Source organism: Lactuca saligna, chromosome 6 (genome assembly GCF_052625555.1).
Source record: "Lactuca saligna cultivar CGN05327 chromosome 6, ASM5262555v1, whole genome shotgun sequence".
NCBI lineage: Eukaryota > Viridiplantae > Streptophyta > Magnoliopsida > Asterales > Asteraceae > Lactuca > Lactuca saligna.
In genome coordinates, this window is record NC_136422.1 from 161,355,341 (window position 1) to 161,372,231 (window position 16,891).

Sequence of the window (16,891 nt, forward strand, 5' to 3'; positions counted from 1 at the left end):
ATCGTTTGGATTTTGCTTATAAGATGCACATGGTTGGTCAATTCATGGTCACCCTTAGCTTTAATCGTTACTCGTCAATGTAATTATGTATCATATTGTATCTTAAGGGGACACTATTTCTTGGTATTCATTTCTCATCTAACATCATATATATGATCCTTGGGTCTATTCCAATGCTAACCAAGATGGAGACTTGACATATCTCTACTCCAGTATCGGGTCAGCGGTGTTTACTGTATGTATAACTATAAGTTGTTCTTCATATTCTTTTACTTTGAAATTTTCAATATTTTATCGAAATTTTCATCGCTTCAAATACGCCTAAAGTTTATGGAAAGGCAAATTGTTGTCCCATTAACTTGGTGTATTCAAAAGTTGTCTAACGTAGTTGGACCATATATACCAATAAACTAATATTAATAAGTCGTTCGAGATAGTAACTAGCAGCCAAACAAATCACCAAAAATGTAAAATATAAATGTTTTGAACTACTTAATTATAAAGAACCATTATCATACAGGCAAAATGAAACAAGCACTACACTTTAAAAAATTAAACGATTTTAAACAAAAACAAAAAAGAGCATCACATCGAATCACTCTCCTTTTGACACGTGGTTTAAGTTATCTTGGATGTATTATAGAAAAAGGTAATCTTATGGCCGGCAACCGGCGGCCACATGGTCAACTTTTCATTCTAACCCCTCGAAACCAAATAAAACGCCTGCATTTGTTTCATCTCCTTTGAACCAAATATTTTGTCTTCTGCAACTCCTTTTTCTTGTCAATGTCACCCTCAATCCACCACCAAACAGTCTGTCAAACATCAATTAAACAACCATAACATAGTTTTCTCCAATATGGGTTGTGCTCCTACAAAGCCCTTGTTGGATACATCCCATCAGGGTCTCAACAAATTGAAAATGGAAAATGGGTACGTTAGAGGTGGATCAAGAAAGTCAGTTTCCGGCAGCCGGAATTTGAGCAGCTCCGGCGGCAGTAGCAGCAGTACTGGTAGCCGGAAGGAGAAGATGCTCATGAATGGTAAAGAAGGGAAGGAGGCTGGAAGTACTGTTAGGAGCACAGGTAGTGGTGGTACTAGTAGTAGTGGTGGTGGTCGTGGCGGCAGTGACGGTGGTGTGGTGACGCGGAGGAGCAGTGTGTCGCCGAAGCTTGATAATTCCGATGAGTTAGTTGATGGGTGGCCGAAATGGCTCACTGATAATGTCCCAAAAGATGCTCTTGATGGATTGATCCCTAAGAGTGCTGACGCTTATGATAAGCTTGATAAGGTCACCACCATATCTCACTTTTTCTTTGATAATTATAAACTTATAATGCATGGTATCCATACGTCCACAATGATCATGGATTATGGATGTAGGAAACGTAAAAACTAAAAAACACACTTGTACTTTTGCAATTTTACCGATTTAGCTGCTTAATTAGTAGTTTTGTTCGTGTTATAGGTGGGGTCGGGGACTTATAGCAATGTGTACAAGGCTCGAGATCGAAAAACCAAGAAAATTGTCGCTCTCAAGAAAGTTCGTTTTGACACTTCTGAACCCGAAAGTGTAAAGTTTATGGCACGAGAGATCATGATGTTAAGGAAGCTTGATCATCCCAATATTGTGAAGCTTGAAGGTTTAGCAACCTCACGAATGCAATACAGCTTATATCTAGTATTCGACTATATGCAAACTGATTTATCAAGGATTATTTCTCGACCCGATGAACGGCTTACCGAGCCTCAGGTTCGATCTTTTTATTTCATAAAGGCCTTCGTCCTAATGGATATTAATCTTTTTGCTTCTATAACACGTATTGTTTTCAGGTGAAATCATATATGCAACAATTGCTTTCAGGCCTTCAACACTGTCACGAAAGAGGGATTTTGCATCGAGATATTAAGGGTTCGAATTTATTGATTGATAGAAATGGGATGCTAAAGATAGCCGATTTTGGGCTTGCAAACTATTACAATCCAAAAAGACCTGTTGCCCTCACAAACCGAGTTGTGACACTTTGGTATCGAGCCCCCGAGTTGTTACTAGGTACGACTCATTACGGTCCAGCTATCGATCTTTGGAGTGCCGGATGTCTCTTGGCAGAAATGTTTGCAGGAAGGCCTATTATGCCCGCAAGAACCGAGGTCAACTCAAACCATCCGAATCTTGATTTCGCACAAAGAAATATTTTCGGAAGTAGAATCTCCGAGATTCTACTTCCGAACAGAATCCAACAAAGATGTTGGATTCTGATATGAGATAGAGTCGGTCGACTCTACTTCATATTTAGTCAAGAACAGAAACCAAATAAAACATTTTGCGGATTTCATGGTTGTTGAATTGATAATTTGCATTGAGTTTGTAGATCATAATGTAAGTTTATTCGCATTCAGGTTGAACAACTTCACAAGATTTTCAAGCTTTGTGGGACACCACCCGAAGATTATTGGAAGAAATTGAAGTTATCAACAACGTTTAGACCACCACATTCATACAAATCGAATCTTCGAGAAGCTTTTAGAGACTACCCGAGATCGGCATTGGGACTTTTAGCCATTCTTCTTGCTCTAGATCCGGTGTTTCGTGGTTCGGCTAGTTCTGCCCTCCAACACGAGGTAAACACTATACCAAACTCTTTTGTTTTGACCTTAAAGTCGATATGTTAGAATCTAAAAAGAAACTATTCGATGATTGTAGTTCTTTCACACAAGCCCATGGGCTTGTGATCTTAGTGGTTTGCCTGTGGTTAAAGTAGACGACGATGATTTGGCTCAAACAAACGAGCCAAGAAAGTAAGTTCATCGAACCTTGACATGTTGAGTTTAGAAAATGAATGTTGCTTCCTTTTAACTTAATAGGCTTGATGAGAACACGACTTAATCCATTAAGCTATATATAGAAGTGTTCCTTTCTAGCTAATACAAAAAAAAAAAAAAATGTGAATAGGGAAAGTTAGAGAAATGAATGTGACATAACTTTTTCCAACAAATTTACCTTATTTATCTAATTTTTCCATATCTTAAAGTATGTCGTTATTTTCTCAAATATGTTGTAAACGTTATTTGTTCAAACAAAGACTCAACGGGGTAAAAAATAAATAAAGCCTTAATAATATGATTTTTGGAGCAGGATTAGAAAGTCGAGGACGCGACAAAGGTCTAGAACTCTAAAAGAGCAACGAAAAAAGGATCAAACTACCGAAAATCCAAACGTAGATTCGACTTCTCCAAAAGAGGTACATTTTTATATTTGCACCTCCTATTGCTCCTTCAAGCCACAATCATTAGAAATGCACAACACTTATAACATTGGTGTTCACTAGACGTAGCGTGAACCAGACCCAAGTCTCTTAGGCCTGGTTCAGCTTCAGCTTCAACTTCAGTTCTCTATACAGCTCATCTAAACATATATAATTACAATCATTTGTCTCTCATGTTTTGTAGGAAGCCGAAAAGAAGCAAGAAGTCGAGATAAAAATCGATGAGCTTGTGATAACCAAAACAAGCCCGTTTTCGCCTCGTGTGGGCCCAAGCCCAACCAATGAAACCCTAGCTCCTCTACCCTCTCCAGACAATTTATACCAACGCTACAGAAGACAAATGAGCGAATCACACCCTAATGCGAAAATGAACATCAAGAATCGGCCCCCACTACCTGGTGCTAAAAGATTATCCGACAAATATGGTGGAATGATCGATGAACATCTAACCCATGTTCCAAGATCCTCTTCCACAAGAGAATATCGAAACATGGATCAAAGAAAACTCGACTTCAATCTACACGATGATTAGATTGATATATACAACACCATGATACTATTTTTTGTTTTTGTTATTTGAATTCGTTATTTCTGTCTTCTTACCTTATATTTTTCTACATAAAACGACTAATTTATAACAAAACTACAAATACACTTCAATTCCGATTTTAAAGACCGGACCAAAACTTAAATAGTTAATATACACAAAGAATGAAGCCAGATCCAAAAGAACACACCAATACACCATTACACAAACACACCAATGTAGACTCAAAATGACAATTTTACCCCTCTCGGAAACATGTACACCATCCACACACCCTTGTAAGTTTTAACAAGCTATGAAAGGATTGAAATGTAAAAATGGAGGTTAAAGTTCAATGGAATCATTCCCTCTGCTGCGTATTTCTGATTCAATATCTTCAATGTTATGACGTTGTGAGATCTTTAAAATATCTCCTCCAAAATCAAGATCATCTTCTACCTTCATGCGGCGGTTCTCCGGCGCACCACCATCATCGGTGCCGGAATCCCGGGCGGTGGTTGGCGGTGGCCGGTGGACTTCTTCTTGGACTGGAGCCCGGAACTTGTTCTTTGATGGCTTTATCTTTGTGCAGAAAACTTCAAGGAAGTTGTTTATGCAACCACGATTATAAACATTGTATCTGTTGTCTGATCTGTATCTGAAGTTTTCATACGTTGTCTGAAAATAGAAAAAAAAAAAAAAAGGAGAAATACTCGTGAAAAATGGAATTATAAATGTTTGAAAAGTGATTATGTTGCTTAAAGTTATACTAACCTGGTTTGAAGAGATAAGATAAAGATGAAACCCAGTGAGGCCACCAACAAACCAAAGTGAGATGAAACAATAAGCCATTAACACAACTGATGCAGGAGACTCTTGCATGGCTTTCCAAACAGTTCCCTTCTCATCTCTCATCAAAATCTTGATGTATAAAGCCGACATTGAGAATATGTAGATGCAAAGAAGTGTCGAGGAAGACACGAATAAAAAAAAGAAACGATAATTTCGCTGGATCACAACATAAACCATTAGTTTCATGAAAAAAAAAAAATAAATAAATAAAAGAAATGATGGAAAGTATAATGAAAGTGAAATCATACCAATCCGATGCATTGGCCCACCCAAGGGCAATGATGATCAAAGCGCTCAACACAATTGTTACAAATGGAACAATGAGAGCAACGAGGAGGGCGATAAAGCATGCATGTGTCACAGTATTTGACTTTGACCGAAACCCCGTTGACCATGACTTCTTTTGTTCGCGGGAATTGTAAAGTCGGTGTTTGTCTTTCTCCACTTTCTTGTGATATTGATGTCTCGTATCGAAATTCTTCCTCCGGTGGATGCAAGTTCCGCGGTATTATCCCCGGATCACGCGCCGATGTAAGCAGAAGAAGCACCAAATCCTACCAAAATCAACAACATGTCATCAGGTCAGTCGGTCAGAACATGACATGACAGGTTGTACTGTGTTTGACATGACACTGTCAGAAAATGACATGACATGACATGTTGTATTGTATTTGACATGATACTGTCGGAAAATGACATGACAGGTTGTACTGTATAATGAGACAAATTTAGTGTGGGGTGAGGGTTAAAAGGACTAACGTAGATTGTAAATACGATTGCTGCCACAATGATGGCGTATCCTGCATTATATGAAGGGAATTCATGGCGAAGATGTCTTCCAACAAATATACAAAAAATAGCAACGGGAACAATGATCATTGAAAAGGAGGCGAGAAGAGATTTAGCATCTGGACCGAATATCAATCTCCCTCCAAGAAAGAATTTCTGAAAAGAAAAAAAATGTGATATTAAATAAATGCAAAAGACTGAAATTGGAATGTTGAAAGTCGTTATGTATTTTTATTGAAGGGTAAGAAACAAATATAGAAACATATTTACCCAACTATGTGTGAAATGAAATCTAGTGTTTGGGTATCGTATCAATTAATGTATGATACTAAAATTAGAAATTGTTATTATATTTCCATTTTAGTTGGATTCTTTCTAGGTGAGTAAATTGAATGTGGCGTATGGCTTGATTTTGACCTAAGCAAGAGGTCAATGAAACATAACTTAGAGAGAAGTTGTTTTGTTGTATAGATTGTATTTTCTTTTTATGATACAAACAAGGAAGATCACAACCATGATTCTCTTTCATGGTTGCCATAGATAGTGATTTTGTAGCTACAAAATTGATCTTTTGTAAGTACTCATATCATTATGTATCATGAAATAAGAAACTTATGAGCCAATAATATCTGATATATAAATGCCAAGAAAACATGTTTAAGCAGCATCAATCATGTATATTGCACATGGGGACAAGTCGAACCCTAAGGCCTAACCAAATAATCAACAAATGCAATCAGTAGCCTCGATTTCAATCAACAGAATAGGGGAAAAGTAGATTTTAATTCATCATCGCTAAACAAAAGCAATCCCACGAAATCATTCAAAGAAACAACTGTATCGGAATTATAAGCAGTAAATCTGAAGCTAACGCAGATTACCAAAAACCAAATAAGTCAAAATCGAAATTTGAAATCTTACATTTCTCCCTTTCCAGACTTCGTAAACCCTCTTCGCCATGTGAAATCAAAAACCCAACTCGTAGGACAATTATGCGGGTAAAGAATAGAATATCTGGAACTTATTACAGCTCATAGCTCCCTATTCTTTCCGCAAGACCCACAAATGGAAAACTTCAGTAGATAGTTTAGACAGCAGAGGGTTATTTCGAGAAGGGGGAAAAGTTAGTAATTTAGTGTGACGAAAGGGTTTTGTCAGCGGTTTAGGATCTGAAAGATGGAGGAGATGGTCGCCGTCGTCGTGGTGGCGGTTTTGCGTATTGAGGGCATGTTTAATGAGGGGAATGTTTTGGGAAAGCAGCTTATTTTTCTAGAAACAAAATCCCTCTCTCATGTACTTACTATTCACTCTGCAAATTACAAGTCGTTCCCTTGATGTAATGACTAATCGATTTTAACTTTTTGTTTATGCTAAGTATATGCCTAAAGGCTAAAGGGCTTATGAGTTTTGACCATGTTTATAGATGATAAATAGACAAATATGTCTGGTTTAATTACTTTTTTCTTTTAAGAAATAGTCAAAATTGATCTAATCATGAAAATATTCATCAATTTTTTAACTATTATTTGTGAATTGATGGCCTCTCTAAGAAAATAGAGAAATGATGACCTCATCTTTAAAATGTCGTTTGTGAATTTATGAAATGATCAATAAATATGTTTTTTTAGTATAATTATAATTAGTTAGGCAACAACCTACCCGTTTATGTATAAATTCAGGTAATGATATTAATTCTCACCTACAACCTTATTTGACTATATAATATGTTTTAATATTAACATTCTTTTATTTACTGTAAAATAAATTCATATGGAGTTGGTGTTTGGCGTTGTGAAGATGAAGATTGTTACATTTGTTCCGATATAAACTCGTTTCCTTGTGGCATGAATGAAGTGCTAATATGTTTGATTACATATTTAAAGTGACGATGCAAGTTGAAAAGCCAACCGAAAGAACTCATAAAGGAGTTGGATACTTAAGGAAAGTGCAGAAGTTCTCCCCTTATAAATCCAATAGAAAGGATCTCATTTTATTGATTTAACCATTCAAAACAACATGTTTCGAAAACGAAAAAGAACCACAATATAGTAATAATGACTACATCAAAATACTTTTTTTACACTACATTAACCGAGTAGCATCTTCCACTTTAACAAGCCTTTGATAGAGTGGGTAGGATTAGGGATGTCAAATTGGGCAGTCGTGTCGTGTTTTTTTCTGACACGACACGACACGATAATATTTTGTATAACACGAACACGACACGAAACGACGTCGTGTTTTTTTTTCATTAATACGAAAACGAACCAACTAAAACACGACAACACGACAAATATAATATTACATAACTATTAGTGTATTTCGTTCATACTTAAAGATATATAACACGACAAAAACGACAAACACGAAAAACACGACAACCACATGCTTAATCGTGTCAATTTCGTGTCGATTTATGAACACGAACACGACACGATATCGTGTTTTTTAATCTTGACACGAAAACAACACGAATTCGAATTTTGATTTCGTCCTGATTTTATTGCGTTTCGTGTATTTTTGTCGTGTCTTGTCATAAATTGACACCCTTAGGTAGGATCGTCGAATCCCTCATCTTTTAATGATTTTCATCCAAATAGATTTAACAATAATTTCATATAAGGAATCACAAATAAGGAAAAACTAATATTCAACATCCACATCCATCCATCTCTCCACCAAACCAAACTTACTCTAGTAGGTACTCGTTCTAATTGCAACTTCCAAGGCAAAATATTCAACTTGATAAAAACAAAAAAGTTCCATCTTGTAGGGACATTGTTGACGGCGAAAATCATTCATTACCTAAAAATGAACTTGCTGAAACCATTGTCTAAATTCCGTTATTGTCTGAATTTCATATCTGTTTTTTCAGATTAATTTGAAATAACAAAGAATTGTATTAATACCTTCAATTCAATCCATTGTGGGTTTTCACGACTATGGATGATAAATCGGTCAATTGTATCGTGTTTTTAGTCGGTACGATACGACACAATGATATTTTATATAACACAAATACGAAATAACACGAAATCGTGTTTTGTTTTACTAACACAAAAACGACCCAACTAAAACATAATAAAAACGATCAATACAACAAACACGAAAAATATAAAATAAAATAGAACTTTCGATTATTTAGTTTATAATTAATAATACAAACACACACACACACGTGTTAATATAGTGTAAATTTCGTGTTAAATTTTAAACATGAACACTACATGACAAGATGTCGTGTTTTTTTACACTCAATATAAATACGACTCTGGAATTTAATTTCATATCAATTTCATCTTGTACGTTATGTTTTTCATGTATTGTTTCGTGAATTATCACACCTATTCACAGACATCCATCCCTTCCTTCCCTCAAGAATTGACATATCTATCTTATAAGGTTATCCGTTATACACACCACTAACCACTATAGTAGTGTGTATCACATCATCACCGCTAAAATGTTGGTATACCCACCACTATATCCCTCTTAATTTTTTTTTTAAATAAATAAATATATTTTTTATCCTAGAAAGAGATAGAGAGAAGAAGAGAGAAGAAAAGAGAAGAACAAATTTGATTGAGCGTGCTTATCCTTTCTTCCACCACAATTCACAATGACCACAAAGAACCACTAAGATCCAGGGTGGTGTGCACTAACCACGATCGTGGCCACCTAGACTACGTTCCATTTCATATAATGCATGCTAGACGGTCTGACAAAAATTAAAATATTTGTACAAGACTTTGAGATTTCACATTTCAAGCTAACAATTTTTTTACATCACCAATCTATTATCTTTATCGTTAAAAATCTCTACACGTGTAACATGTTCATAGCTTCGATGAGGTTTACTTCTAAATAATTTCTTTTTTACCTTTACGAAACGGACTAATCAACCTTGAAATTATGGTTTCTTTATTTCCTCAAAATAATTAACCATCAGCTTATTTTATTGAATATGCTTGTCTCTTTACGAAGAAAATGTATTTTAGTCGACTTTATTGGTAAGCAAGCTTTATATTAATTTAAACACATATAGGTAATCATAATATATATATACCCAACTAACAGATCACTACAACATAACAACATCTTACACATAAGGATACATGATGCGGTACAAAGTATAGTGGGAAAACTCACCTGAAATAATTAATTCAAGCTTAACAACATCCTTAGCAATAGAACAGTTAACCCGAGCTACGTGAAAGTTAAACCACGACTATCCTTTAGCTAAATACTCAGTTCTAACAAAGTTTGAGCAAAAATCAAACTGGTCAAAAAGTTAACGGTCAAAGTCAACTCAGTAGACCACTAGATCGTGGCAAGATCATTGCCATGTCGTGGGATGCTCAATCAGAAAACACGATGGAAATGCCCACCATGTCGTGGCAAGGCCTTGGCCACGTCGTGATTACGATGGCAATTTCATCTTTCCATTAAGTCATTAATTCATTAAGTCTTTTGCTCAAACTTTCCAGAAGGCTTCTTTACATCCAAAAGAACCTTAAAAATCCTTACTTTATAGACATGAATGTCCAATACATGTCCTTTCCAAAACTAGTTCAAAATAGTGAGAAATAGCATCAAAGCCCTATGCATGAAATCAAAACAAGTGAGTCCAAATTTGAAATATATAATGTTCTTCAGACCTTTGAAAGTAACAAAGTTGCAAACTTTATTCCCAAATCTCACTCATAATTCTTCAACATGGACTAAAACTCATAATACTTCAATATCCTAAGATAAGATACCAAAAAGTAAGGAACTTTGTGACGATAGATGAAGGTTGGAATCCACAAACTCCAAGCTTCCAAGCACAACTGTTCATGCTTCATTCACCAAAACACCCAAAATGGCACCAAAAGAGGTTCAAGGAGAGAGGAGGAGCTAAAATCGTGAAGAAGGAGGCTAGGGTTGCTCCCAATGAGCTCTAAATGTGATGGAGGCTCATAAAATGCCCTAAAATGCAGCCCATTAACCTTAAATACGTTGAAAACCCTAAAATTCATGGCTTGGGCTGCACAACGGCCACCTCATGACGACCTACTCACCACCTCATGGTAACCACCACATCATGGTGACTTGCTCACCACCTCGTGGGTGACCACCAAGTTGTGGTGACCTGTTCACCACCTTGTGGTGATGGGTTTTCACCCATTTCTATTCCAGCTTCAAACAATAATAACTTCTTCATTTCAACTCTGTTTTTGGAAATCTTTATATGCACATGAAGGTATTGACAAGCCCCATAATTCTATCCAATTACATCTGACTTATTGAATACCTAAATTAATCGAAGAGTCTAAATATCGTTTTCCCATTCTACCCTTTGGCTCTAAAATACAATTTAAGAGCTTAAATCACTTAACCAATATTATCAATGACCAATAATGTCTAAACTTTATTCTATTGAAGCCCAAAACCTCAACTCGGTCCAATTATGACCCGTTATCCCAAAATTAGAAACATCCCGAAACTAGAAAATACATTGACATTTATTGATATGTTTTTTTTATGTGAAAAGGTATTATAAAAAAATGATAAAACAAATTTTGTTATAATATAACAAAACAAATAAGTTAATAGTGTAATAATGTTTTTAAAAATAACTTACCAAATTATTGAGTTTTGGTACCGTATAAGCTAATAAAAACATGTTTCATAAATTGTGTTTTGATATCACATAAGATGATAAAACATTTTTACAACAACAAAAAACATAAGTTGTTTTACATAAGCAATCCCAAACACCCCTAATTTTAATTCAACCCGATAAAATTGTTGATCTTGTGCCCCTAACATAATAAAATTCTAAACCGGCTACTGGTTTGTGTTGGTGATTTTGGTGTCACCTGATACTTTGTGTAATTAGAACTAACATGTGAGCTAAGGGGCTTATCGTTTGTGCTCTATATTATATGTTTGGTGAATGCAGAGTGCATGCATATATAAGATCGATTTATAAGCCGATATGCCAAAAGGTGGGGGTCAAGGGGGTCGCACACCCTTGCAGGGTCCTAAAGGTAGCGCCCTAGTGGGGTCCAAAGGGCAGAGCCACTTGCAGTGGTCTCGTGGGGTTTGGGGCAGTGCCCTAAATGGTCTTCAGAAATTTGAATTAGTTCCATTATGAAAAATCCGAATTCTAGTGGGTGATTATGGTAAGATTGACAAATCTTTTCAGTTTTTGTAGCCATTAATTATGCCGTTAATTTCGAGATTTGCCTACCTAATTTAGAAGATTAAACCATAATCTATCATGCATATATACTCCTCCTCCTTTTGAGCCGACGACAGAACCTTTTTCTCAACTCTTATTCTTCTCAACGAATACAAAGAATTCTATGACGATCTGGCTTATGTTTCTGTGCCTAGATACACAAGTGTCCTTATGGATTATCCTAGAATAGATTTCCCGTAACCCACGAATAAGGTGGAAATATCAGTTCAGAAAGTGAACTTTAGACGATCCATCAGGAATCCAGTTATCCACCATCACTAGGGCTGTAAATGAACTGAACGTTCAGCGAATTGTTCATGAAACGTTTGGCAGGAAGTTCGTTTATGTTCGTTTATTTAATAAACGAACGAACATGAACACAAGTTATCATTCGTTTAGTTAAGCGAACGAAGATGAACAATGGTCTCGTTCGTTCAATTATGTTCGTGAACATTCGTTTATGTTGTTCATTTACTTTCGTTTATGTTCGTTCATATAAATTCATTTTATGTTCACATATGCTTAACTGTGTTTGATTACATTAGTGTATTACATGTTTAGTTATGTTCATATATCTTCAATTATGTTTTTTATTTATCTTTGTTCATTTACGTTTGTTTGTTTATGTTCATTTAGCCTGTTCACGAACATAAACGAACGAACATGAACAATGTAATTTATTAAACGAACAAACATGAACAAGAAAACTCGTTCGTTTATCCGTTCATGTTCATTTATTTGTTCGGCTAACTTAAATGAACGAACATGAACAATCCTCGTTCGTGTTCGTTCGGTACGTTTACAGCCCCAACCATCACCCTAATACAAATATCCTCAAATAATCGAACTGATATTCTCGTATGGTGGAGATGGTAGAATCAATCTGTGAGTTGACTACAAACTTCACATAAATTAAATTTTTTGAAGGCAATGATTTCAGGCGCTAGCAAAAATACCTCTAGCATTCTAACATTACTCGGGACTCGCCCGACATCAGGTCGTAACACGAAACATATATAATAAGTGACTAGGGCTAACCCCCGAGTCTTTCTACGATACATAAACATAATGGGTCGGCATTGGTGTGTTAGACCTATACACACAGTGAGGAGGTTCAACTCGCACTGCTAAAGACTAGCTGAACGCTTCTGACTGCGAAACCGGAAACTCCTGATGTGCTAATCCTTCGACTCCCCGAACTATCAATACCCAAAATAACACTTAGACCACAATACCATCAAAAAGTCAAACCAGGCCAAACTTGGTCAAAGTCAACAGTTAAAGTCAACGCTCCGAGTCGACTCAACTCGCCGAGTTGACCCACCAGCTCGTCGAGTCCCACAATCCACATGAAACTCTAGACTTCGGTCCTACTTGCCAAGTCTTCTTTGAGCTTTTCGAGTTCACCTTCAAACACGTCGGGACCCTTGTTAAACTGACTCGCCGAGTTCACATTTGAACTCGTCGAGTCCATCTTCATAAGTTAGAGATTTTTCCTTGGACTCGTCGAGTTCATTCCTTATGCTCGTCGAGTACGATGATCTTCAAGTCCATAATGAACCCAACTAGCTGGGTCCTCTACCAACTCAACACACCCCCATTTTCAGAAGGGTTTTGGGCAGAGAACGACCTGACTCGTCGAGTTCTAAGAGCAACTCGTTGAGTCCTCCTAAGTCCAATTTTGTTCAGACGATTTCAATTGAACACAAAGCATCCATGTCCCAGATCTAACCTTCTAAGGTCGAAATAACATGCAAAGCCTCTGCCTTTACGTCTATGCATGGCCCTTTTTGCTCAAAAGGCCATAACCACCTCGTAAACCTTTCATGGGGAGTTCTAATGGCATAAAGCTTGCACCTTTATGCCTTAACCACCCTAAATACATCCAGACCTGAAAGGATCTTGCTTGTGGACGTGAAAATCCCAAAAGCAACCATTCTTGGACCAATGTCTTCAAAAAGGGAAAAAGGGTAGATCTAATATACTAATGATCAAGCTAGAGACTTGGTTACCAGAAAATGATGAGATTGAGAAGCTACTTCTTGATCCACAAGCCTTTCCTTGAGCCTTCAAGTTTCCTCTTCTTCTTCGACTTCAAGAACACAAAACACTTTCAAAAATGGCTCACAGGCATTGGGGGTTCGAGATTTAGGGTTCTGGTCTTGAAGGCTGGAAGTGAGACCAAGAGGAGGGTAATAAGATTCTTAAATAGGGTACTAAGTCCAAAATTTAGGGTTTTCCAAACCCAGACCAACTCGCCGATTCGGTCCCCCGACTCGTCGAGTAGGTCACTTAACCCAAGACCCAAATCATGCTCCTACTCATTGAGTCATCCCACCTACTCGACGAGTTGCTTCCTGATTTTGAGGTTTTCCTTTCCTTTCTAGGTATTCTGGATTCGGGGTGTTACAACTCTCCCCCACTTTAACTAGACTTCATCCTCGAAGTCCGCTTTGGATAAGAACCCTAAAACCTCCCACAACATTTCTAATCGTCGCATACCTTGCCTGCTCGGTCCAATCCTTGAAAAAATATCATCTTGAGAACAATACAAACACTACAACCCTTGAGTACAACACTCTTACTCAATCGGTAATCCTTCTGGTACTTTCCGATCACTTACACTTGACATCCACTAGGTTCACCCCTTTACCCTGCACTGATACTGGCATTCCCAAGGCAACTCGCTATAACCAACAACCTTTCCTATCTCCATTAAGATCAAACCTTCTATTGAAACTGCAATCCCGACCACTCCCAGTCCGACCATCACACCAATCCTCACTGAATAATTTCACTTACTATGCTCCAAAGCTGAAAACCCCACCTGGCGTGTGAATCAGATAATCCTTCGAGTAAAATATGCCTCTCTGCAACGGTTAAGACTCAGACAAGATCTATACAACAGAGTCAAATCAATCACTATGAGATTATCTAAACTTACCGTGAGTGACTTAGCCTCTCCTGATCAGCTCAGTGCTCTACGCACTAATTCCCTTAACACCATTCCTGCCTGAAATCTTGCTGGCTCTCATCCACCTTCCAGGGTGAACCGAGACCACCCTGGTCCTAATTGATCTGTCATTTCCGAAATACCGCTCCCCCAGTGACTGAATTCAAGAACAATCACTTGGTCGCACTCAGCGACTTCTAAAGATACCACGACTTCCTGAACTGCTCTACCTACCTAGCCACTATGGCTCTAGAAGATCTGGGATCCTCGATCCCCTACCTTGACCCTAAGGTCACTATCAGGTCCCACCTGCTGCTATAGGTACACATGCCTCACCCACGGGTCTCACCCAAACTACACTTCAGAGCGGCCTCCCCTACAGGTCTCACCTATCCAGGGCTATGGATGCCCACTCCTCCTCTAATCTCAACTTGTTATCCTTTCCTGATTCTTATCATGCTAATTCGGAGATACGGGCCCCCACCCACACTCCGCTAACTAGGCTAATAATGAATGCTACGGCTTACCCGCAGTCTCACTACACTTCCCTCACTGACTCACTGCTGGGGAATACTGCAACCATCCCACGTTCTTAAATCCTGCCCAAACTCGCGCCTTGTCGGAATTCTCCAACTAAGTTGCCAACTGTGACATCCCTAATTTCACGGCCAATAAAGACCGATTTGTTTATGCTTTGTTTTAAAAATCAGAGTAATCTTTCAAAGAAAATGTTTGTAGGATTTGTTCCCAAAACAAGATATGATAATAACTTATCAAAACATTTCTCAAAGAGAATGTATTTTCATTTAATAATAAAACCTCGGGATGTCATGTTCTGATACAGACATATAAGCATAAACAGAACTTACATTCAATTACACTAATGATTTATATCTCCTTTAAATCTCTCTGTGAAATATGTTTTTGTATCGATACCTGTGATACAAAGAAAACTAAGTGAGTCAGGCTTGGGAGCCTGGTAAGCATATAGGGTTTTCATCCCACAATGTTATATCATATATTTATATAAATAGAACATTCAAACTTGTACGATTTCTCTATATAAAGGAAACTCTTATCCCACCCTATCGATCCTCACAACGACACGATCTAAACTCTCATATCTAAAATTTTCCTCTTTACCTGATCCCTACTCATGGATCTACAACTAACCTTTTCCCCTGATCCATACTCACGGATCTAAAACTACATGATCCATACTCACAGATATAAAACTAACCTCCTGATCTGATCCATGCTCCCGGATCAATAATTGTACCCAATCCATACTCCCGGAATAGGGACAATTAAGTATACCTTAATCCTGATCTGATCCATACTCCCGGATCAATAACTGTGCCCAATCCATACTACCGGACTAAGGATATTTAACTTAGTCTTAATCCATATCTGATCCATACTCCCAGATCTATAATTGTGCCCAATCCATACTCCCGGACTAGGGACAATTAACTTAGTCTTAATCCATACTACTGGACTAATAACAAGTTTATCTCTTTACCTGATCCATACTTCCGGATCTAAAACTAACCTCTTGATCTGATCCATACTCACGGATCTAAAACTAACCTCTTGATCTGATCCATACTCACGGATCTCATCTACCCATGTCCTACCCAACATATTTGTAGATATAAAATACATATACAGTTTAACTCATTAAAACCTATATAGTTCATCCATTCCACCAACATCTCAAATAAACAACAATATATAAACACATAGCACGTATTTCATAGAAAATACTTCATACTTATGTGTTAGAAGAGAGTGACTACACACTCACCCAAAACATATACTTAATACATTCAAACAATACTTGTATTAATATCGTGTTTATGAAAGGGACTATACACTCACTTCAAATAAACAACAATATATATACACATAACACGTATTTTAAAACAAATACTTCATATTTATGTGTTAGAAGAAAGTAACCATACACTCACTTGATCAGAAGATGATCGGACAACACTACGGCTCTTGAAATAATCTTTTGTGATGAAACCAGGATGTTTCCTCCAAAACCGGGTTTCACGCGGGCAGAGCTTCGGCTCGAAAACTATTTTTCTCGGGATCTTCGGGCTTCGGGACTTGCTTCGGGTCTCGGGAATGATACCGGGGCTTCGGGATATTTCTTGCACGAAAAACAAGGTAAAACGGGAGAGAGAGAGAGAGAGAGAGAGAAGAGAAAATGAGCAAAGAAATAAGGCAGCCTCGCACCCCTTTATATAGGGCCTGAACCCTTGCATTAC

At 37.4% G+C, this 16,891-nt stretch overlaps 2 protein-coding genes across 2 annotated transcripts; one reads left to right on the forward strand and one right to left on the reverse strand.

Moving 5' to 3' along the window:
• The first annotated feature begins 702 nt into the window (after nt 1-702).
• Nucleotides 703-4,036, forward strand: LOC145000232 (putative serine/threonine-protein kinase At1g54610). Its single transcript, XM_078959425.1, has 7 exons — nt 703-1,291; nt 1,469-1,753; nt 1,834-2,151; nt 2,401-2,622; nt 2,705-2,799; nt 3,137-3,242; nt 3,451-4,036. Exons 1-7 carry the CDS (start codon nt 860-862, stop codon nt 3,796-3,798), a joined length of 1,806 nt encoding a protein of 601 aa, XP_078815551.1. The 5' UTR covers nt 703-859; the 3' UTR covers nt 3,799-4,036.
• LOC145000233 (DHHC-type zinc finger family protein) lies at nt 3,922-6,781 on the reverse strand. The gene is made up of 5 exons (XM_078959426.1): nt 6,355-6,781; nt 5,404-5,589; nt 4,893-5,198; nt 4,567-4,800; nt 3,922-4,470 (listed from the first exon to the last, which is right to left on the reverse strand). Exons 1-5 carry the CDS (start codon nt 6,391-6,393, stop codon nt 4,138-4,140), a joined length of 1,098 nt encoding a protein of 365 aa, XP_078815552.1. The 5' UTR covers nt 6,394-6,781; the 3' UTR covers nt 3,922-4,137.
• Nucleotides 6,782-16,891: the final 10,110 nt, after the last annotated feature.

Excerpts from the sequence above, each read along its gene's own strand:
- LOC145000232 (XM_078959425.1), top strand. The coding sequence starts at position 860 with ATGGGTTGTGCTCCTACAAAGCCCTTGTTGGATACATCCCATCAGGGT. Across the intron at positions 2,152-2,400 it reads TTATGCCCGCAAGAACCGAG|GTTGAACAACTTCACAAGAT; the intron begins GTCAACTCAAAC and ends ATTCGCATTCAG. Across the intron at positions 2,623-2,704 it reads GTTCTGCCCTCCAACACGAG|TTCTTTCACACAAGCCCATG; the intron begins GTAAACACTATA and ends CGATGATTGTAG.
- LOC145000233 (XM_078959426.1), bottom strand. The coding sequence starts at position 6,393 with ATGGCGAAGAGGGTTTACGAAGTCTGGAAAGGGAGAAAT. Across the intron at positions 5,590-6,354 it reads AAGTCTGGAAAGGGAGAAAT|AAATTCTTTCTTGGAGGGAG; the intron begins GTAAGATTTCAA and ends TTTTCTTTTCAG. Across the intron at positions 5,199-5,403 it reads CAATCGTATTTACAATCTAC|GATTTGGTGCTTCTTCTGCT; the intron begins GTTAGTCCTTTT and ends TGATTTTGGTAG.